Source organism: Sciurus vulgaris, assembly GCF_902686455.1.
Source record: "Sciurus vulgaris genome assembly, chromosome: 3".
Taxonomy (NCBI): domain Eukaryota; kingdom Metazoa; phylum Chordata; class Mammalia; order Rodentia; family Sciuridae; genus Sciurus; species Sciurus vulgaris.
In genome coordinates this window covers 126,084,439-126,108,670 of record NC_136463.1, presented here as the reverse complement: position 1 = coordinate 126,108,670, position 24,232 = coordinate 126,084,439, and the positions used below count along the sequence as shown (strand labels likewise).

Here is a 24,232-nt window from a genome sequence, read left to right as displayed (position 1 = left end):
CCAACTAAATTAGCCTCCCAAGTAGCTGAGATTACAGGGGCATACCACCATGCCTGTTGATCTTGATTATTTAGTTGTGTGACCTTCAGCAAGATGTTTACAACAAAACAAAACCAAAAAAAAATTTAAATAAAAAAAGAGCCAAATAACCCAAGAAATAAGAGGAGGTTTTGGACTGAAGTTCAAAATCTCATCTAAATATTATCAGCTCAAGAGTCAAGAAATCTCAACATCCAAATTCTCTGAGTCAGGTACAGGTGAGATTCTAGGTATGACATATCCTAGGACCAAATTCCTCTCCATCTGTGAAACTAGAGAACAAGTTATTACTTCTAAAACCCAATGGTTTTAATAATTTTTCTTATTCCAAAAGAGAGAAAGCCGGGTGCAATGGCACGCACTTGTAATCCCAGTGGCTCTGGAGGCTAAGGCAGGAGGATCCCGAGCTCAAAGTCAGCCTCAGCAAAAGCAAGGTGCTAAGCAACTCAATGAGACTCTGTCTCTAAATAAAATACAAAATAAGGACTGGGATGTGGCTCAGTGGTCAAGTGCCCCCGACTTCAATTCCTGGTATCCTCCCCAAAAGAGAGAGAGAGAAATGGAAGGAACAAAGGAGTTACTGGTACCAAGAAAATTAAAAATTCAGAAGGGCAAATTCCACTAGGTTTTAAGACCTGGTAATTAACTGTAGCCTACAGTTCCACCCTCACAGTCATTATTCCCTTTTTTTTTTTTTTTTTTTTTAAAACAGGTGACACATTTTTGAGATGAGTTTTATCAGCCTGTTTCCTGCATATGGGATTTGTGAATTCATCTTGTTTTGTTAATCTAAACTGGACTTCGCAGTTTTGATTCTCAAAACCCAAAAAAAAAAAAAAAAAAAAAAACCCTATGGGTCACTTGCATAAGTTATAAGGGTTCACACCATTAAATAATAAGGTTATTCCACAGATTTCCCTAGATCTCTATTTTTTTTTTTTTTTTTTTTTTTTTTTTTTGCTGAAATGATTGAGGAGATCCATGGGTCATACGCCTAATCTCTTCAGCACTAGTCAAGGCTTATCCTGCCACACCCTTCACTTTCTCTCTATCACACATGTTCCTGAGAGTTAATTTCCTAATTTTAGTGTCTTCTGCAATCTGGTAGGCTGAAAATTTCCCAAGTCCTGTATCCTTTCTGCTAAACAGTTCTTTCTTCAATTTATCTCTTTACTCTCACATTTAACTTACTATAAGCAGCCAGAAAACAGGTCATGCCTTGAATAATCTGCCTAGAAATCTCAGCTAGATACCTTAGTAATTAAAAATACTTATTTTTACATATCTACACAACACAATTCCAACAGGCTTTCTGTAACTATGTAACTTCCAGTTTCCAAACACATGTTCCTCATTTTCTTCTGAACCTTCACAGACTCAACTTTAAAGTTCATATTTCTACCAAAATTATGTTTATGGTGATATATGTACTCTCCAAAATAATGCAGGCTTGTCTTTCCCACTCCAAACCAGTAGTGCCTTTAATGTCCCTATTTCTATCAACAGTCTATTCAAGGTGATGTATATTATTCCTTCCTTCTTTGTGTGTGTGTTGCTGGGAAGTGACTCCAGAGCCGTGCACACACTAAATAAGCGCTCTACCACTAAGCTACACCCTAGTGGCTCAGCCTTATTGTTTTTCCATCATGTACCTCAAAATTATGCTAGCATCTACCCATTTCCAAATTTACTTCTACATTTTTAGTTATTTATTACAGTAGCACCCCACCTCCTGGTATGAAAATACATGGTTTCCTGTGGATGCTATAAGAAATTACCACAAACTTGATAGCTTACAACAGACATTTGTTCTGTGTCTGGAGGCAAAGTCTAAAATCATTATCAGTTGAACCATAATGAATAGGGTCAAGCTCCCTCCAAAGGCTCCTGAAGACAATCCATTCTTCACCTCTATCAGTTTCTAATGGCTAAGCATTCTTTGGCTTATGGCCACATCTGTGGTCACTCTGCATTTTCTTCTAACATTATATCTTCTGCCTCCCCCCTCATTAGGATACATGTAGTTGCATTTAGGGCTCACCCCAGATATTCCATAATAGCCTCAAAATTCTTAATCACCTTGCCAAAGTGTGAGTGTGTTTCTCTCTCTGTCTCTTTCCTGACCCCACCATAAGGTAAGCAGCTTTTCTCAGCTGGGCCCTTCCCCCATGATTTGCTGGCACCCTGAACCTACAGTTGGCCACCTATGGACTTAAATCCCTGAAACTGTGAGCCTCAAATAAACTTCACCTCTTCTAAGTTGTTCTGGTTCAGCATTTTGGTCAGAGTGACACAAAAACTGACTAAAACAGGCACTTTACCAATGAGCAAAATTCTCAGGCCATTTTTAATTTTTGATTTTGAGTCAGATCTCACCAAGTTTCTGAGGCTTGCCTGGAACTTGCAATCCTCTGCCTCAGCCTCCTGAGTCATTGGGATTACAGGTGTGCATCACTGCACCCAGTAAAACCCAGCAAAAGTGAAAGATTTGGGCTGGGGAGATGGCTCAGTTGGTGGAGTGCTTGCCTAGCAAGCATAAGGCCCTGGGTTCAATCTCCAGCACCACAAAAAAAAAAAAAAAAAAAAAAAAAAAAAGTGAAAGGTTTTTGTTGTTGTTGTTATTTTAAACAGCATTATAGTTACACAAAGTAGCTGGTTTATTTTGACAAAATCATACATGCATGGAATTTTATTCACTCTCTTTTTGTCTCTGTTCCCCAGAAGATCACCGAGGGAATGAACAGGCTAATGATCATGATCACAGGGCTAATTAAAATGACAGGAAGCTAAATACTTTCACAACTAAAAAATTAATACGTAATTTTAAAAGTATGATCATTCTCTTCTCTGTCAAACATTTATATTTTAAAAACTGCCTTAAAATCAACTGGAAAACAGTTAAAAATAAATGTTCTCTTCTTACCTCCACACAGTCAAAGTTCTCATTAACTTTAGATGCATATTCAACACGGAACATTGTTGAAAGACTACCGGCAATATAGTATAACAGGATCTTCAGACCTTTGTAACCAAAAGCAGTTTCACTGAAACAAAGGGGAAACAAACAGAAATAATCAAAATAAATTTCTGCAAGTCATTAAAAAGTATTAATCATACATATAAACAAATTAACTTCATGGATAGTTTTAAGATCATAAACTGTATACTTATATAAAAAAAGAAACATTTGAAATAAAAGTGGGCTTCAGTTTTCATATATAAAATAGGATGATGGTGCCTGAGGAATATTTGTATTAAATGAATAAATTAATATGCAAACCACTTACAACACTGGCACAGTATGTACGTACTCAATAAACTGTTAGACATTATTACTGGTCCTATGTCTGCTATTACTACCATTACTAGAGGGCATTTCAAAAGAGACAAGTAAGTGTTCAAGTAGGACCTGGCTAGGCAAGCAACTAAGACGTGGCTTTGGACCAGTTCTTCCAACTTATTACTTGCTTTTATTGCTAATATCCATAGCTGTTCAAAACACTGATAGCACCTATCTAACCATATTTTAACCAACCTCCCCTCCTCCCCTCCCGTCCCCTCCCCTCCCATCCCCCCCCCCCTTTCTGTCTTTCTTTCTTTTTTCAGTATTGGGGATGAGCCCAGGGCATCACACATGCTAGGCAAGCACTCAACCACTAAGTCATACACTTAAATCTTTCTATGAATTCAAAAAGTGCATCTGGACCTGCTGGTTTTTTCTGCTATCACATAGTCTTGTTATTTCTTGTTCCAGCTTTAAAAAGAAAAGGAAAAAAAAGTAAACTCTAAAATACACAGAACAGTAAATCTAAAGATGGACAGTAGATTAGTGATTGCCTAGGATTGGAAAATCAAAATGGGGGAAGGAATTATGGGCTTTTGGGAAAAGTGATGGAAATCATTCTAAAACTGATTGAGTGATGGTTGTACAACTCTGAACTATGAAAAACCACTGAATCTTGCATTTTAAATAAATTGTGACCGTCACAATTTATTTAAATTGTGGGATGTGGGAACGCATATCCCTTTTAATGATACAATGCAAAACAAACGTGCAATATGCCAATAAGAAGCAGTATCTATAAAACCAGACCTTATCCACCGAGTTAGTACCACAGGAAGGGGTTTGTTTTTTTTGGTGGTGTTACAGATTGAAGCCAGGGACTTGTGCATACTAGGGCAAGCACTCTAACACTAAGCTATAATCCCAGCACTGGAAAAATTTTGGGGTAAAGTGAAAATGTATTTGAAAATTACTCTCAAATGGTTCAATAACAATAATATACAAGAAGAGAGAATGACTAAAGCAAATTTAAACGTTAAAGAGTGAATTCGGGTAAAAGATGTTCACTTACTACTCTTGTAATTTTAAGCATATCTTTAATTTCTTTTTATCTTTTTTCTATCTTTTTTTTGCAATGCTGGGGATTGAACCCAGGGCCTTGTGCTTGACAGGCAAGCACTCTACAAACTGAGCTATATCCCCAGCCCCTGAAAAAAATTTTTTAAATCGACAAATTAAACAGAAAATAAAATGGTACCTGATTATTCCAATAATGTAGTGAAACTACAGAAATCAAAGAATACGCTGAATATACTAGGACATATCCTTAAAGTTGCTTGTAAAATAAATTTCTCTAATTTCTTATTTAATCATAGAATAACAACCAGAGCTTTCTAGCTTTAGCGGGGTATATGTTATACTAGAAGTAGTATAACAAAGAGGTAGGCAAAAAAATAAATTAAGTATGGGCTCTGGAATCAAACTGCCTGAATGTGAGCCCTAGCCATTCATATATCCTTAGGCAATTACACAATTCCAACTAATGTACAGCTAATATGGCTGTGAGAATTAAATATTTATGTAATACTTACCATTTATAGTACTAAATAAATTTCTCATGTAATTGATAAGTATTACATAGACTAGTATCTCAGTGTTAAAAATACTATAATCATGTATAATCCTAACCCTAATTACATGAGAAATGCAGTAAAGAAAATAAAATCTGACTTCCAAATCGTAAAGAAGAACAATGGAATTTTTTTTTCCATACTAATTTGGTGAACCTTTTACTAAATTACTTACTCGTCCCCAAAGAGTTGATGGGTATATTCAGGAAAGAAAGTTCTAATGTCATTCTCAAGATCTTCAGGAAAACGAACTGTTTAAAAAAGTAAAAAATACAGAGATATTAAAGATACTAAAGGTGACAGGAATTTCTATTTCAAGAATTCCACTATAACTAGGATACAAACAACATATTTCTTACTTAAAATGTCACTTCTCTATTATATAATTTACACTGGATTCTCAAAAGACTAATGAGCAATTAAAATTAGAATATTACTTTGAAGCTTCAGCATCAAAACTTACTTATTCTAAAAATTAGAAGACTAGGTATGACAGAGGCCACTGATTTAGTTTTTATTTTTCTATGTTTATACACAATGTAAAGAGTAAAAGGAAAAACAAAAGCAGTACTTTGAAATAAGAAAAGTCACAGCATTTAGGAAATTAAAATAGAATACTGTATAAAACTTTCTAAGAATAAGAATAACCTAAGCTTGATGAAGCCCCTATCATCGCATCATTGCTTTTGACCACTAGATGACACTTAACGTTGTTCACAGTTTTTTGGTTTTTTTCTTTTTCTCTTTTGAGATCAGTTCTTGCTATGTTTCCAGACTGGTCTTAAATTTGTAATCCTCCTACTCCAGCCTCTGGAGTAGCTAGAGATATAAGCATTCACCATCATGCTTAGCCCATTTTTGTTTTCCCCTTATTAAAAAAAAAAAAAAAAACAGGGCTGGGGAGATAGCTCAGTCGGTAGAGTGCTTGCCTTGCAAGCACAGAGCCCTGGGTTCGATCCCCAGCACCACAAAAAAAAAAAAAAAACAAAAAACAAAAAAACTATATAGGGCTATGGATATAGCTCAATGGTACAGTGTCTGCCTAGCATGAATGAGGCCCTGGGTTCAATTCCCAGCATTGCAAACAAACCACTATAGTGACATCCTTATATACACCTTGCAATACTTTTACATGTATATGCAAAGGGGAAATACCTAGTAGTGGAAAAACTGGTAAGAGTACCGAAATATTTCTATAAATACTGCTCTTATAAGTACCCTCTACAAATATTAAGTTCACATACCCACCAGCAGTTAAACTTTGTTTCCTGTAGCCTTGAGAATACTCTGTATATTCAACTTTAATTTCTATTAATCTATCATATGAATGGAGGGGCTAAAGTTGTAGCTCAGACGTAGATCATTTGCCAAGCATGTGTGAGGTACTGGGTTCAATTCTCAGCACCATATATAAATAAATAAATAAAATAAAGGTTCATCAACAACAAAAAACTTTTGAAAAACGATGTAAATGGGTATCTTTTTATTATATGTATTTATTATGAGTACTGACATTATTGAGCATTTTCCTAATCAAATTTATCTTATGAAGAAAAAACTTCACTTATCAAAAAGTCCTTATGCAAATGAAAAATGAAAAAATAAGTTATAGATGAAAAATTTCTAATACTGTCCTCATGGTCAGTGAGGTTATTCACTGAATTCCAATGTATCACCTAGCACTTTACTAATTCACACAAGGAAAGATATCTTTTTACTTTAGAGATCTGGTAGCACTCATTGTGGGAGAGACCAATATTATGTGCCTCCTGATTCAACACAATATGAAGCTCACAGCCTCACCCATGAAGTTGTTTTTTAACCAAAAATGTTCATCCTAAATCTAATCAAGTTTTTTAATCTTTCAATTTACAGGAAATACAGATAACAATGGAACGAGTTACACATCACCAAAAGGAAACAAATACAGAATCTAGATTTGTCTAATAATTCTATGCAATAACTTTACTCTTCCACATAAATCCATAGCATGGCAGGGGAGAAATGCCTATGGAGGGAGAGACTGATCTAGATGAAGACAGATTAAAGAAACATTACAAATGCACCAGTGGCTACGGAGGCTGAGATAAGAGGATATCAAGTTCAAAGTCACCTCAGCAACTTAGCAAGGCCCTAAGCAACTTAATGACACCCTGTCTCAAAATATAAAAAGGTGGTACTGTGGATGTAGCTCAGTGATAGAGCACTTGCCCAGCATGTGTGAGGCACTGGGTTCAATCCTCAACACCACATAAAAGTAAATAAATGAAGGTACTGTGTCCATCTACAACTAAAGCAAGAAAAATATTTTAATTAAAATGTTAAAAAGAAGGTCTGGGGTTGTAGCTCAGTGGTTAAGTACTCTTGAATTCAATTCCTGGTACCCAAAACTAAAAAACAAAGTGAAAATGTCCTTCCAGGAAAACCTCTATCACTCACATTCTGGAGGAAAATGGAAACTTAGAGCTTGGCATACTAAATGGCATCTTATTGCTATACAGAACATAGGGCTTGCAATGAATCTTTCTTTTGAACATATATATTCTGTTTCTACTTCTGTATATAGTTCCCATACTTTCTAGTTCTCAGACTTATTTTAGTTTTTGACAGACAAGACACATACAAGAAGATATAGTCTACATATCTTATGAGCCAAAAGCAAAAATAAGAAATCACCAAAGCACATTACTCAGTTTTAAGCTTGTTTAATGAATACTTAAGCATTTAACATGTGTAAAATCTGTTGACAAGTAGGTGCTAATAATGCACATAAGTGGCTTCTAACCTTCAAATGGTTTCAGAGTTACTGCCACACATTTCCTATAGTGTCTGATTATATTATGGATTATAACTAAATTTACTTATAATTCTGTGTTCTTTAACTGAAATCTTAGTGTTCTGGCCAACACATTTTCTTCTGACAGTGTAAACAGACAAGTTTAATTATTTTAAAACACAGGGGTAGCTCTAGTTTGCAGGCAACATTCCTATCAGCACCACCAATCTGCAACATTAGGGGTCTCAATATTATAATATACCTTGGAGACAACATAATTAATCTCATTACACTGTTTAATCCCATTAAATTCAATCAATTTTCTACATCTTCTCTCATCCCCATAAAACTACTAATCTAATGCTGTTTCTCATCCTTCCCCTAACTTTAGTAATCACTGTGAAACTAGTGGGTCAGTTTTGTACATGAGAAGACAGAAAATCAGAATAGTATTAAATTTATTCATTAGATTTGTGGTTAGAAAACCTTGAGACAGGAACTGGGGGTATAGGTCAGTTGGTAGGGTGCTTGCCTTGCAAGCTCAGACCCCAGCTCCGCAAAAAAAAAATTAAAAGAAAAAGAAAACCTTGTAACAAAGAAAACTCAAGGCACATAAAGCTTCACTGGTAAATTTTATCAAACATTTTAAGGAGGGGTAATACAAATAATACCACCATGTGATGTTTTGATACATGTGTACATTGGGTAATATTTAATTCAGATTAAACATATATATCTTCTCAAACATTTATTATTACTCTATGGTAAAAGCATTCAAAATCCTTTGTTCTAATAACACATAGTAATTATTAACTATCATCAACCTATCATACAATTGTATCCAGAACTTCTTATTCCTATTTAACTATAACTTAGTACTCATGCACCAATCTCTTTCCATTCCTCCCTTCCAGAAAATATTCTGAATTGAGTAATAATAAAAACACAAGACAGGGCTGGGGATATAGCTCAATGACAAAACATTTACCAAGTACGTGGAAGGCCCTGGGTTCCATTCCCAGCGCCACAAAAATAAATACAAATAAAAAAATGTTTAAAACCACAATAGAATTCGTGGGATGCAAGTAAATCAGTATTTAGAAGTAAATTTAAACATTAATGCTAACATTAGAAAATAATAGCTTAATAGGCATGGTGGTATATGCCTGTAATCCCAGAGGCAAGAGCATCACAAGTTTGAGGCCAGTCTCAGAATTAGTCTCAAAAAATAAAAAGAACTGTGGATATGATTCAGTGGTACAGTGCCCCTAGTTCAATCTCCATTACCAAATGCAAAAACAAACAAACAAAAAAACTTTAAAATGGATTATAAGTGTCTACTTTAAGAAGGGAAATGTTTTAAAAGTAAATTAACCCAAAGGAAGAAGAATAAAAAAAATTAATAAAGACTAAGAATGGGAAATAGAAAAGAAACAATAGAAGCAACAACTGAAAAGATTAATAAGCTCATAGGTACACTTATCAAGAAAAAGGAAAAATATGAATTACCAATATCCACAAGAAGGAATCTTCTTGGTAATAGATTCCACAAACATTAAGATGGTAATAGGGGAGTTATAAATGTAGCTCGGTGATAAAGTGCTCACACAGCAAGCAAAGGCCTTAGGTTCAATCCCCACCACTACATGCATGCATGCACACAATGGTAATAAAGGAATATTATAAACAACTTTCTGCTAATAAAGTTGGATGAAACAAATCACTTAAAAGACAAAAATTATAAAAACTAACACAGGAGACACAGAAAACCAGAAAAGTATTAAATGTATTCATTGGATTTGTGGTTAAAAACCCTTGTCAAAGAAAACTCAAAAACCTTTGCTTATGAAGTCTATTGAACATTTATAGGAGGAATAATACTAATCTTTCACATAAACTCTTCTCAAAAAAAATTACTAACATTTTATGGACCAGCAAAACCTTGACACCAAAATTGAACAAGGACATAAGAGAAACCATTACCTCCCATGAACAAAGATGAGAAAATTCTTACTAAATATTATCAAGCTGAATTTAATAAAGCAGGAAAAGATAATATAGTAGCATGTAAAACTAATTTAATAACTAAAAATCCATCAATTCTGGTAATTCACATTACCAGAATTAAAGCAGAAAAATCATATGATGATCTCAACAAAGAAAAACATTAGTCAGAAAGCAACACTCATTCTCAACAAAAACTCTTATCAAATTAGGAATAGAAGGAAATTTCTACCAGGCAACAGGAAGATCTTGAGTTCAAATCCAGCCTCAACAACCTTGAGGCATTAAGCAACTCAGTGAGACCCTATCTCTAAAAAAATATAAAATAGGGCTGGGTATGTGGCTCAGTGGTTGAGTGCGCCTGAGTTCAATTCCTGGTACCAACAACAACACCAAAAATAAAGAAGAAGAAGAAGAAGAAAATTTCCTCAATCTGATAACAAACATGAAAAGTTTACAGCTAGATGGGTGTAGACACTTGTAATCTCAGCTACTTGAGAGGCTGAAGCAAGAGGATCAAGAGTTTGATGTTAGCAACTTAGAAAGACTCTGTTTCAAAATAAATTTCTTAAAAAGTCTGCAGATGTAGGTCAATGGTAGAATACTTGCCTAGCATGCACAAGGCCCTGGGTTTAAGCTCTAGTACCCAAGAAAAGAACAGAACAGAACCTACAGCTAATACCAATTGTAATGGTGAAAAGTTCAATATTTTCCTATTTAAACTGAGAATAAGGTAAGGATGTCTCCTCTACCACTTCCATTTGGCATTAAAACAGAGGTCCTACACAATATAATCAGATTTAAAAAGTGAAATACAAGACATATGGACAGAAAAAGAGCTAAAATTGCCTTCATTAATAGGTAACAGGATTGTTGCTGAGTGTCTCCCTAAATTGCTGAGGCTAGCCTTGAACTTGCAAATCTATTGCTTCAGCCTTCTGTGTCACTGGGAATAAAGGCATGCACCACCATATCCAACTAGTCATCTAAATTTTTAAAACTACTATAATAAAATAATTTAATGGGGCTGAAGAATACAAAGAATTACACAAACTGCCATTATGTGAATGTAAGTGCAAGTGTGTAAGCACGAAACAACTCAAAGAAATTTTAAAACTATACCATTTTCCAAAATATCAAAAAGTTAGACACAGATTTACTCAGATATATTTAACATGCAAGACTGAAAACTTGAAAACATTTGCAGATTATAGAGATATGCCATGTTCATAAATTAATAGACTCAAAATTGTTAAGAAAACAATTTTCCCCACATTCATTTATAGATTCAGTGTAATCTCAATTAACCCAGAAGTTTTTAAGTAGAAATTAACATGGTTCCAAAACACATGGAAATGAAATAAAAAATAATCAAAACAATCTTGGAAAAAGAACAAAAGATGGAAGACTCACACTACCAAGATTAACTATAAAGATACACTAATGAAGACACTATGATATATGATATTGGCACAAGAAGAGACAAATAAATCAATGGATGAGAACAGAAGCCAGATGTGGTCTATACTTACAAGGTCCATATATTTTTGTCAAAGCACTGAGCATTCACACAAATTATACTGGAACAATGACTATACACACAGAACAACAAACTTTGATTCCCTTCCTTATATTGTACATGAAAAATAACGTGAGATGTATCACACACCTAATTGTAAAAGGTTAAAACTAGGGGCTGGGCTGTAGCTCAGTGGTAGAGTGCTTGCCTCACATGTGTGAGGCACTGGGTTTGATCCTCAACACTACATAAAATTAAATAATTAAATATATGTGTCCACATACAACTAAAAAAAAAATTTTTTTAAGTTAAAACTATAAAGCTTTCAGAAGAAAATATGTAGAGATCTCCACGATCTCCTTGGGTAGGCAAACATTTTAGACAGGAACCAAAAAATACTAATATAAATTTTAAGAATCAATCAGGAGAAAATAAATTGAATTTCATAAAAACTGAAAACTTTTGCTTATTAAGGCACTGTTTAGAATATGAATAGGCAAGCCAAACACCCACTCAGGGGAAAATATGAACAAAATACATTGTCTACACAAAGGACTCATATCCAGAATACATAATACCTACAACTCAACAACAAAAAGATAAACAACCCAAATAAGAAAAAGGGGAAAAAAATAACAGTCATAAAAACAGATATACAAATGCTCAATAACCACATTAAAAAACTGTTCATTCAATTCAAAGTGGATCAAGGATCTAGGAATTAGGCCTGAGACCCTTCACCAAATAGAAGAAAAAGTAGTCCTGAATCTCCATCACAATGGCTTAGAACCAGACTTCCACACACACACACTTCAGACAGAGCACTAATCTCCAAAGTTTATAAAGAACTTAAAAAACTTTACACCCAAAATACAAAGAACCCAATCAATAAATGGGCTAAGGAAATGTGCAGATACTTCACAGAAGAATATATACTGGTGATCAACAAATATATGAAAAAGTGCTTATCATCCCTAGTAATTAGAGAAACACAAATTAAAACCACCATAAGATTTCATCTAACTCCAATTAGAATGGCTATTATCAAGAACACAACAATAAGTGTTGGTGTGGATGTGGGGAAAAGGCACACTCAAACATTGCTAGTGGAGTTGCAAACTGGTGCAGCCACTCTGGAAAGCAGTATGAAGATTCCTCAGAAAACTTGGAATGGACCCACCATTTGACCCAGCTATCCCACTCCTTGGTTTATACTCAAAGGACTTAAAATCAGCATCTACAGTGATGCAGCCATTTCAATGTTCACAGTAGCTCAATTCACAATAGCTAGATTGTGGAACCAACTGAGATGCCCTTTCACAACAGCTACATCGTGGAACCAACTGAGATGCCCTTTCACAACAGCTACATCATGGAACCAACTGAGATGCCCTTCAACAGATGAATGGATAAAGAAACTGTGGTATATATACACAATGGAATATTACTCAGCCATAAAGAAGAATAAAATTATGGCATTTGCTGGTAAATGGATGAAGTTGGAAAATGTATGCTAAGTGAAATAGGCCAAGCCCAAAAAACAAAGGCCAAATGTTTTCTCTGATAAGTTCATGACAATATATAACGACAGAGGGTGGCGGGGGTGGGGGAGAAGAGAAGAATGAAGGAACTTTGGATGGTGTAGAGGAAAATGGGGTGGGAGGGGGTGGGGGAAAGAAAGATAGTAGAATGAAATAGCCTATGTATATGTATGATTACATGAATGGTGTGAATCTACATTGTGTACAACCATAGAAATGAAAAGTTGTACCCCATTTGTTTACAATGAATCAAAATGCAGTCTGTAAAAATAAAAAAGATTTTAATAATTAAAAAAATGTTTAATAGCATTAGTCATCAGGGAAAGGCAAATTAGAACCACAGTGATATACCACTACATGCCCACTGAATGCCTAAAATTTTTGAAACTAACAACATAATATGTTGGTGAGGATGTAAAATAACCAAAATTCCAATACACTGTTGGTGGGAGTAAAAAAGTACATGGGAGGGCTAGTGTTGTGGCTTGGTGGTACAGCACTTGCCTAGCATGTATGAGGCACTGGGTTTGATCCCCAGCACTACATAAAAATAAATAAATAAAATAAAGGTACTTAAAAAAAAAAAAGTACATTGGAAATCAGTTGGCAAGCATCTCAAAGTTAAACACACAACTACCATGTGATCCTGAAAATTCACTTTTAAGAATCTGCCTGAAATACATCCACAAAAAGAATACAAGAACATTTTTAACAGTTATTTATAACAACCCCAAACTGGAAACAACCTGGTGAATAGCAATGTATTCAACAATGTAATAATATTCGGCAATAAAAAGAAATACAGGCTGTTCAATGTGTCCTCAGAAACATTATGCTAAATAAAATACGCCAGTCATATAGAATACAGGATGTATACTTCCATTTATATAAACACTAGAACAGGGTTGGGGGTATAGCTCAACAGTAGAGCATGTGCTTAGTATCCAAGAGACCCTGGATTCAATCCTCAGAACCCCCACACCCACCCCCCAAAAAAAGAAAGAAAGGAGTTCTAGAATAGACAAACTCACTTTGGTGAAGGAAATCAAAACAGTAATCATTATGGGAAGGTAAGGAGGTAAAGATTGAATGGAATGGAACAAAGTTCTACTAAGACGACCTGCTATCATTAATGTTAGAAGAACACTAACGGCAGTGAGCTCACCTAGTACCCAGATTTTTGCCTCAAAATACCATTTTCCAGTAAAAGACACCAGGGCTTTTTCAAGAAAAGGTTGATTCTAAGGCGGAGGCAAATAGATGAGCCTAGAACATGAATGAAGGGGACATATAAAAAAGACATAGAAGCCACCTTGAAATGGGATACCACCAGCTAAGTCAGGGATAATTTGAAAACCAAAGTAAATGACAATGTTATAATCCATTAGATAAAACAGGAAGTAAATAAATGAAAAAGGTGAAAGTTCAATGAAAACCTGATTGGGTGCAATGAGATCAGAGCATCACTTTTGTAATAGTTCTACAAAAAGCATATAACCTAAAATAAACATTGAGCCAACATTATACAATCCCAAATTGAAGAATATTACACAAAATAACTGGCCTGTAATCTTTAAGTGTCAAAGTCATAAAAGTTTAAAAAAAAAAAAAAAAAAAAAAACCACAACTAACTCAGTTTGAAGGAGAAACATGAATACCATAAGCAAACGGGGAACTGTTGCTCATCTGGTACAGAGTTTCTGTTTGGAATGATGACTATTTTGAAAACAGTGATGATGGCACATTGTGAATGTAATTAATATCACCTAACTGTACACTTAAAACTGGATACAGTGAGAAATCAAAAAATTTGTTCTTCCTACAATAAACTACTTCATTCCCTATGGGAAAAGGCCAACACCTGCCCCTCAAGGAACATGAAAATAGTTCATTATGGGTGAAGGAATCTTGGAGTAAACCTTAACTATATTATTGGTATGCAGTCAAGAGTTAAATTATCTCCTGTACCTAGCACTATGGCTGTCACATAGTAGGTCTCAATAAATATCAAGAAAAGGTGAAGATCAGGAGGATTAAAAGAAAGAGAGGAAAGAAGGATGTTTTGAGGAAACAAAGATAAGGGTACCGATTGTAAAGGTTAGAATGAATATGCACAGAACTTGAATTAAGCAAACTGGATTTTGAAAGAGGAAAAAATTTATGTTAAATTTTCTTGCACGTTCTGAATAAATACAGAAAACAGGAGAGCCCACTTATAATAGCAACAAAACAGATGAAATACCTAGGAATAAACTTAACATTTATCTACAAATAAAAAAGATTAAAACTAGTTAGTCATGGTGGCACACACCTGTAATCCCAGCAGCTTGGGAGGCTGAGGCAGGAGGAAAACAAGTTCAAAGCCAGTCTCAGCAACTTTGCAAGGTCCTAAGAAACTCAGCAAGATCCTGTCTCTAAATAAAATATAAAAAGGGCTTGGGATGTGGCTTAGTGGTTAAGCGCCCCTGGGTTTAATCCCTAGTGCCCTCACCAAAAAAAGACTGACATTATAAAGGCCTGAATAGATATTCTTGCTATTAAAAAGGAAGACTCAACACTGTAAGGATGCTTATTAAACATTTATCAAACATTTTATCAAACATTTTTTAAAAATTTTTTGTAGTTGTAAATGGACAGAATGTCTTTGTTTATTTTTATGTGGTGCTAAGGATCAAACCCAGTGCCTCACACATGCTAGGCAAGCACTCTGCCACTGAGCTACAACCCCGGCCTCCCTAAATTAAACTTTAATAGTATCACAATTTTAAAAAATAAACAAGAGCCAGGCACGATGTTGTATGCCTGTAATCCCAGGAACTCCACTGCTGAGGTAAGAGGTTGGCAAACTTGAAGCCGGCCTGGGCAACTTAGTGAGACCCTATCCCAAAATATAAAATAAAAAGGGCTGGAAAAGTAGCTCAGTGACAGAGCATTCCTGGGTTCAATCCCTAATACCAAAATACACACACACACATATATGGAACTTGATAAAAATGTTCAACTGAATAACAAACATTAGAGAAAACTTACGAAACAGAGGAAATGAGGATAGTTATACCATGAATTAATTACAGCATTTATTAAAATAGGACACTAATGGCTCAGAGAGCAAATAGAAGGGTCCAAAAATATGGCTGGGTAGTGAGTGCGGTGCACGCCTGTAATTCCAGAGTCTTGGGAGGCTGAGGTAGGGGGATCACAAGTTCAAAGTCAGTCTCAGCAACTAAACAAGGCCCTAGGCAACTTGGCAAGACCCTGTCTCTAAATAAAATATAAAAAAGGGCTGGGAATGTGGCTCAGTGATTAAATGCCCGTGGGTTCAATCCCTAGTACGAAAAAAAAAAAAAAAGGAACACTAAAGAAAGAAATTAAAGACATTAGAAGATGGATAGACAGGCTTAAGATAATTGTTAAAATGGCCATACTACCAAAAGTAATACACAGGTTCAACACAATGTCCATTAAAATACCAATGACATTCTTTACAGAACTAGAAAAACAGTCCTCAAATTAATATGGAAGAATAACAGACCCAGAATAGCCAAAGCAATTTTAAGGCAGTGGGGTGGGGGTGGAGCAATGCTGGAGATATCACAATATCCCATTTCAAATTATTCTAGAGCTGTAGTAACAAAATCTGTATGATACTGACATAAAAACAGACACGTGGAACAGAAAACACAGACAAACCCATACAGAGTCATTATGACTTTTGACAAAGATATGAAAAACATACACTGGAATTAAGAGTCTTTTTAACAAGTGGTGCTGGGAAAACTGGTTATCCATATGCAAAGAATGAAACTAGGTCCCTACAGTATCTTCCACCCTGCACAAAAGTCAACTCAAAATGGATCAAAGACCAAAGAATTAAACTAGAAACTCTGCAAATGCTAGAATAAAAACAGGGGCAACACTCCCAATATATAGGCACAAGCAATGACTTCCTCAATAGGATTTCTAAAGCTCAGAAAATAATACCAAGAATTAATAATTGGGATGGCATCAGATTAAAAAGCTTTTACACAGCAAAGGAAACAAAAGCATGAAGAGTGCCTATGGAATGAGAGAAAACCTTTGCCAGCTACTCTTCTGACATGAGAATTAATATCCAGAATATATAAAGAACTCAAAGAAACCACCAAAAAACCAAATAACCCAATCAATAAATAGGCAAATGAACAAAACAGACACTTCTCAAAAGAAGAAAAACAAATGGCAAAAAATACATGAAAAAATGTTCAACATCTTTAGCAACCAGGAAAATGCAAATCAAAACTACACTGAGATTTCATCTCATTCCAAACAGAATGGTAGTCATCAAGAAAACACATACCAGCCAGGCACAGTGGCGCATATCTATAATCAGAGCTGCTCAGGAGGCCAAGGCAGGAGGATCCTGAGTTCAAAGCCAGCCTCAGCAACTTAGTGAGGTGCTAAGCAACTTAGTGAGCCCCTGCCTCTAAATAAAATACCAAAAAAAGGGCTGGGTTATGTGGCTCAGTGGTCAAGTGCCCCTGAGTTCAATCCCTGGTACCCAAAAAAAAAAAAAAAAAAAAAAAAAAAAAAAAGAAAAAGAATATAAATAATAAATGCTGGTGAAGATATGGGGATATGGGGATGGGGGGGAAGGGGGGACATTTATACACCGTTGGTGGAATTGTAAATCAGCATAGAGGTTACTCAAAAGACTAGGAATGGAAACACCATATGACCCATCTGTACCACTCCTCAGTATTTATCCTAAAGAATTAAAGTCAGCAGTGATATATGCATACCCCTGTTTACAGCAGCGCAATTCACAATAGCCAAATTACAGAACCAGCCTATGTGTCTGTCAACAGATGAATGAATAAAGAAAATGTGGTATATAAACACCAAGGAGTTTTATTTAATCATAAAGAACAAAAATGTCATTTGCAGAAAAATGGATGAAATTCAAGAGCAGTATGTTAAGCAAATTAAGCCAGAATCAGAAAGTCAAGAGTTTTGTTTTTCTCTCTCATATGTGGAAGTTAGTAAAAAAGGGAAAAAAAGGAGGGGAGGAAATCTCATAAAAATAGAAGGGAGACCAGTAAAGTGGAGAAAGGAGACCACAGGGAGGAGAAGGGGTGATAAAGGAGAGGTGTATATATAAAAAATAATCCAAAGCAGCATCTTGCAAAAATATCTTTTACCTGTTTTCATTGTAGCATTATTCACAGCAGCCCAGAGGTGGAAATGGATCAAATTATGTTGTGTGCATGTACATGTGTTACATATTTATGTAACAACAAATCCCACTATTTTATATAATTATAATGCATTTATTAAAAAAGATTAAAGGGGCTGGGGTTTTGACTCGTGGTAGAGTGCTCGCCTAGCATATGTGAGGGATTGGGTTTGATCCTCAGCACCACATAAAAATAAATAAATTAATTAATTTATTTATTAAATAAAGGTAGAGTGGAATCTCTCCACTTCCTGATGATGCCAGCTGCTTCCCTCTGCCACACTCTTCTGCCATGATGTTCTACCTCACCTCAAGCCCCAAGGAATGGGCCGGCCTTCTATGGACTAAGATTTCTGAAATCATGAGCCCTCAAATAAACCTTTCCTCTACAACTGTGCTAATCAGATCATTTAGTCACAGCAGGGAAAAGCTGACTGAAACAACTATGAAGTTCTATTAACTCCATTTTACAGATGAGGAAACTGAGGTATGGAAAACAACAAAATGTTTCATGGACATATTTTTTTCACTTAAGTGTATAATTTTAGTAAGCTGAGTTGTGCCACAATCTAATTTTAAAACACTTCTATCATCCCCAAAAGGAACTTCATGTTCATCTGCAGTTACTCTCTGTTCCTACCTCAAGCAACAATCAGCCACTAATCTACCTTCTATTAATCTGTCCTTTTCAAACACTGCATTTGAATGGAATCATACAATATGGTATTTCTGTCTAGCTACTTTCACTTAGCATTACTTTTGAGGTTCATCCATGCTGTGACAGGTATCTGAATATCATTCCTTTTATTGTCAAACAGTATTCCATCACATAAATACATCATATTTTACCCTTTAACCAGCTAATGTATATCTGGACTATTACCATTTGTTAGCTATTGTGAATAATGCTTCTATGAATGCTCAATACAAGTCTTTCATACATTTTTCATTTCTCTTGGATAGGTAGATACCTAGGAGTAAAACTGAGTGTTATAATTAATTTGTTTAATTTTATAAGAAACTGCCAAACTTCTTTCTAAAAGTGACATCATTTTATATTCCTACCACAATATGAGTTTTTCTCCACATATTCCCCAATACTTGCTATTGTCTATTAAATATTTTTAAGAAGCTGAGAACAGCCAGGCACAGTGACACACACCTGTAATCCTATCAACTGAGGTAGAAGGATTGTAAGTTCAAGGCCAGTCTCAGCAACTTAGCAAGACGCTGTTCCAAAGTAAAAATGAAAGGCCTGGTGCTCACTTCTGCAACACATATACTAAAATTGGAATGACACAGAGAAGATTAGCATGGCCCCTGCGCAAGGATGACACACAAATCTGTGAAGTGTTCCATATTTTTCAAGTGTACCTGCCATAACATAAAATAAACACTAGACTGAATCACAGTTTGAATGATTTCTTTAATTAAGATCTTTGGAAATTTATCTAACAATGTGAAAGTTCCAATTTAAACTTAGTTTAGGAGTATCTTAAGTACAACATTTGTTACCAAGTCAGCTATTACAAGTTGCTGTTGTTTGGTTTTGTTTGCAGTGCTATAGGGATTGAATCTAGGGCCTTGCACAAGCTAGAAAAGCAGTCTACCTCTGAGCTACATCCCCATCCCCTATTATAAGATTTGTTTAAATGTTTTGAAAAATATTCCATTGGAGAAGATATTGCAATTGGAAAATAAAATTACATGACATTGTTTAAAAATCAAAAAAAAAAAAAAAAAAAAAAAAAAAGGCCTGGGGATGTGGCTCAGAGGTAAAGTACCCTTGAGGCTGAATCCCCAGTACAAAACAAAGACCACATATACCTGTGATTTTTTGTCACATCTTTCCCATATGTTAAACTTTGCCATCTCTCAAACATAACCACTCCATGACATAAATCAAGACTGCAAAAATATCTGGCTATATTCAATAAATGCAAAAAACTATAAATTTACATAAATAACTGTTCTTACATAAAATTCCACTTCAAATTTTAAAAGAAAGACTACACACACATACATATTATATGTATGACATTACTCAGAAATGGCATACATACCTAATTTTAGTTCAATTGCTGTATTGGTGTTACATTTGTACTCTGCCAGCTTCTTCTCCACTGCACTCTTGTATTCTACCAAAAATTTCTCCATAGCACCAAATCCTAAGAGAAAAGGGTTTTAAAAGGTTTGGTTAGAAGTGATTTAAATAATCAAATCTACAAGTAGGATTCTCATTAGAAGTGGGAAAAGGGAGCTGGCATGGTAGCACATGTCTATAAATTCCAGCGACTAGGGAGGTGAGGCAGGAGAATCACAAGTTTGAGGCCAGCTTGGACAACTTATCAAGACCCTGTTTGAAAATAACATTTTAAAAAGGTTTGTGATAAAGCACTTACCTGGCATGCATGTGTAAGGGCCTGAGTTCAATGCCCAGTAACACTAAATAAATAAATAAAGGTCATTTTCTATATATTCCTCAAAGAAAGAAAAGAAAAAATACTGAACATGAATACCTCATTACAAAACAGAAAGGGGGAAAAAACAGTTTTGAAATAGAGGTTTTAAGAAGTAGGCATGCTTTATATGAGTAAACCTGAAAATCAGTCCAACTGACATTTCCAAACATTTAATACTAAAATAATTTACCTGCTAGGATTTATATCTAAATAGCCCTTATAAAAGGAAATGTAGAGCTAGGTCATAGCTCAGTGGTACAGCACATGCTTAGCATGCACAAGGACCTCAGGTCACTCCCCAGTACCCCCCCAAAAAATATATTGCTAAATGAAGTGACTGCTTCCATTATAATATGTAAGTAACAAAATGAGAATGTCCTTTGACAATAACATTTCATTTCTAACTATACAAATTGTGCAGAGTGCCGTAAATCAACTGTAGAAAACTGATAATGCATGCATTACCTCAAGAAGGATTCAAAACTAACTAGTACTGTGGTTACCTCAGGGATAAGAGAAGAAGATGGGTAAGAAGGAAAAAAATATTTTTTGCAAGGGGGTACCCAAGATTGAACCCAGGAGCACTTAACCCCTGAGCCACATCCCCAGCTCTCTTTATTTTTTATTGTGAGACAGGAACTTGCTAAGTTGATGAGGTTGGCATTGAACTTGCAATTCTCCTGCCTCAGCCAAGCAGGGCTAGAGATGTGGTTCAGTGGTCATGCACCACTGGGTTCAATCCCCTGTACCAAAAAACTACACACAAAGCCATTTGGTTCGCTGGGATTACAGGCATGGGTCACCATGCCTGGCAAAATCTTTCTATTTTATTAAAAAAAAAAAAAAAATTACCATATGTGTATAAAATAATAAACTGTGAGCTACTAGAACCACCAAATGATTTTACTAAATAGTGGTTACCCATTAATATACATAACAACACTGGAAGAAATCATTATCAGGAGAAACTTTCAGGTAAAGATGAAAATAAATTTCCTGACAAAATGACCATAAAAATTACTAAAACTGAAGGAGAAAAAAGTGCCAGGCATATGTGGTGATACAGGCCTGCAGACCCAGCTACTTGGGAGGCTGAGGCAGGAGGAGGATCACTTGGGCCCATAATTGAAGACCTGCCTGGGCAACACAGAGCCCATCAAAAAAAATTAAGTCAGGAGCAGAAAGAAATATGAGAATATGATGTGTCATAAACTTCAAAAGTAGTTAAAACATCACAGAAAGTGGAAAAGACTCCAGTTGTGGTGGTTACAGTATGGTGGCATATCCCTGCGGCTGGGGAGGCTCAAGCAAGAGAATTACAAGTTCTACGTCAGCCTCAGCAGCTTAGGGAGGCCCAAAGCAACTTAGCCAAACCCCGTCTCACCGTGTGAAATCATATACTAGCTTAATATCCACAACTCTATAAACTGGTACATCAACTCCATTTCATATTCAAAAATTCAGGCTTAGAAAAAAATTTAGTTGAAGAGCACCCAACTTACTAAGGTGAAGCTGAAATTTCAATTTTGATGCAATTCTTAAAAATGTGTACACCTCAAGCAGTACATGCAATGTACTACAAGATCTTAACATTGTGTATCTGACAGAATAGTCCCTCCTTCAACATCTGTAGGGCTCGTGCTGCAGCTTCAAAAGATACGTAATTGAAAAAAAAATAATATATTCACACCAAACAGCTTCAGTACCAATACAAAGTAACAGCAATTCTAAGTTAACTAAATGTCGTACGCCGGAGGGACTCCGTAAGGAAAGAGCTAAGTGGAAGAATATAGTCCTACTCTAAAAGGGAAGTTTAAATGAAAGAATGCAAGAACAACGTTCTTCTGAAATGATATTCAAATATGCTCCTAGGAATACTAAAGTGTGAGAGATTAAGGAGACAATTACGAAGTCACTCAAGGTACAAGTGAGTGACCCACAGCAGCAAAGAGCTAGCTCGGAAGTTGACTGTAGAAGATGGACACAAACCTGGAAGTGGAGAATTTGCGCATTAAAATCAGCTGGCGGGAATAGAACCAGATGTATTAGGGCTGAGACAGCAGTGGGCAAAAGTAACAGGAAGAGAAACAAGCTCCAAAGCATCTGGCACTTTACAAGCCCAAGTCGGCTATGCTGTTCCCCAGCCTCTTTGGCCCTCCTATGGGACCAGGTTGCTCACAGAGGCGCAGAACCCCGAGCAGTAGGGGGCGGAGGCGCGGACCGCGGCCAGCAAGAAGGTAGGCTCAGAGTTCTGTGCTTCCCGGACAAAGCACACCTTCTGGAACCCTGGCTAGAACCCGAAAGTTCCAAGCGGGCACTGTCACCGCCGTACAAGCGTTCTTTCCCAAATCTGCCTGTCTCCTCCCCTTGGTAAACTTTTCCCGGGAACTTACCCGCCATTTCCGAGCTGCGAGCACCCGCGGCTGAGGAAGGACGAATCAACCCGCGCGCTCCCGGGGCGGAAGTGACCGCACGGTCTGACGCATTTCCCCCGCCCATCCCCAGCGTGACTCCAGCCAATGAAAGGAGGAGTTTTGAGGCGCGCGGTGGCAGAAGCGCCTCAAGAGGCGGGGCTGACGCCGCGGAGAGTGCGCGCACCGTTGCCTAGCCACAACAGGCGAGTTGTACAACTCTGAAGGCCTTAAGTGGAGGAGGCCTCAGGAGAGACCTTCGTGTTTAAGTGCTCCTTGGCTTATGCAGAGTTTCTTTAGGGTTAATATGAATAATGAGGCATCTTAAGGCTGTTTGTCATTCAGAACCCCCATAGATTCTGAAGACTGAAAACTCTCCTTGGCCTGAACTGTAAATACAAACACCTGAGCCCCAGTTTTACCTAGGTAAAATGTAGTACTTTAGTTTAAGGAGAATTTTTCACTTACTACTTTACTTACGTGTGCTTTTGCTGAAAGTACCTTTTTTTTTTTTTTCTTTTCCTTTTTTAAATTTTTATGTTTTTCTTTTGCGGTATTGGGAATTAAACACAGGTGCTCTGTCACTGAGCAACACCCCCAACTCTGACAGGGTCTCTGTAAGCTACCCAGGTTGACCTCAAACTTACGACCTTTTTGTCTCAGTGTCCATGTAGCTGGAATTACAGAATGCAAATACTTTAACATGCTTTTTTGTTCTGGTTTGGTTTTTGGTGTTGATAATACAATGCAGAGCCTTCCACATGCTACACAAATGCTCTACCACTGAGCTATATTCCCTCCTTATATGCTTTTAACTGCATATAGTATGATATTTAGGTACTCTGCTTTCTTGCTTAAGGTTACTATGCAACCATTTAGCTACTGAAATGGTTACCTAACAATACCCTAAGTGGCCTGTTTTAGTCTTGCATGTCTGACGTCCTCAACATTTGAACTACAAACATCACAGGATGCTACCTGAATGTGATTATAGGTTTTATTAGTAATAACTGTTGGAACTTTCCCCCAGAGGATAAGCCACTATTTTAATTATCCACAATTGTTCCCATAATATTGTCTATACACTAGAATCCTCTGGAGAAATATTTGTCAGCTGGTATTATAAATGATGCATGCTAGATCTAAAATGAATTCTTGGGATGATTCTAGAACTAATTTGTCTTCTCATTTTAGAGAAATAGCCCAGAAAAGGTAAATTGCCCAAGTATACAGTCTATGCAGGAGTCCAGTTCTCCAGATACTCAGCTACTTAGAGATGGTGTTTCTGAAGATAAATATGAGCAAAGGAACTCAGAACTCCTGGATCCTTTTCTTAAAGCCTTCATTAGGGTTC

The 24,232-nt window shown here is 36.2% G+C and overlaps 1 protein-coding gene across 1 annotated transcript in view; it reads right to left on the bottom strand.

The window, feature by feature from the left end:
* HAT1 (histone acetyltransferase 1) overlaps positions 1-22,953 on the bottom strand; it is a gene marked incomplete at its 5' end in the record, with an annotated part of 47,788 nt that extends 24,835 nt beyond the window's left edge. The window contains 5 exon segments of the mRNA XM_079135051.1: positions 2,963-3,083; positions 5,129-5,204; positions 20,069-20,173; positions 22,861-22,911; positions 22,914-22,953. Coding sequence (XP_078991177.1) covers positions 2,963-3,083; positions 5,129-5,204; positions 20,069-20,173; positions 22,861-22,911; positions 22,914-22,953 — 393 coding nt within the window.
* Between the last annotated feature and the right edge of the window lie 1,279 nt (positions 22,954-24,232).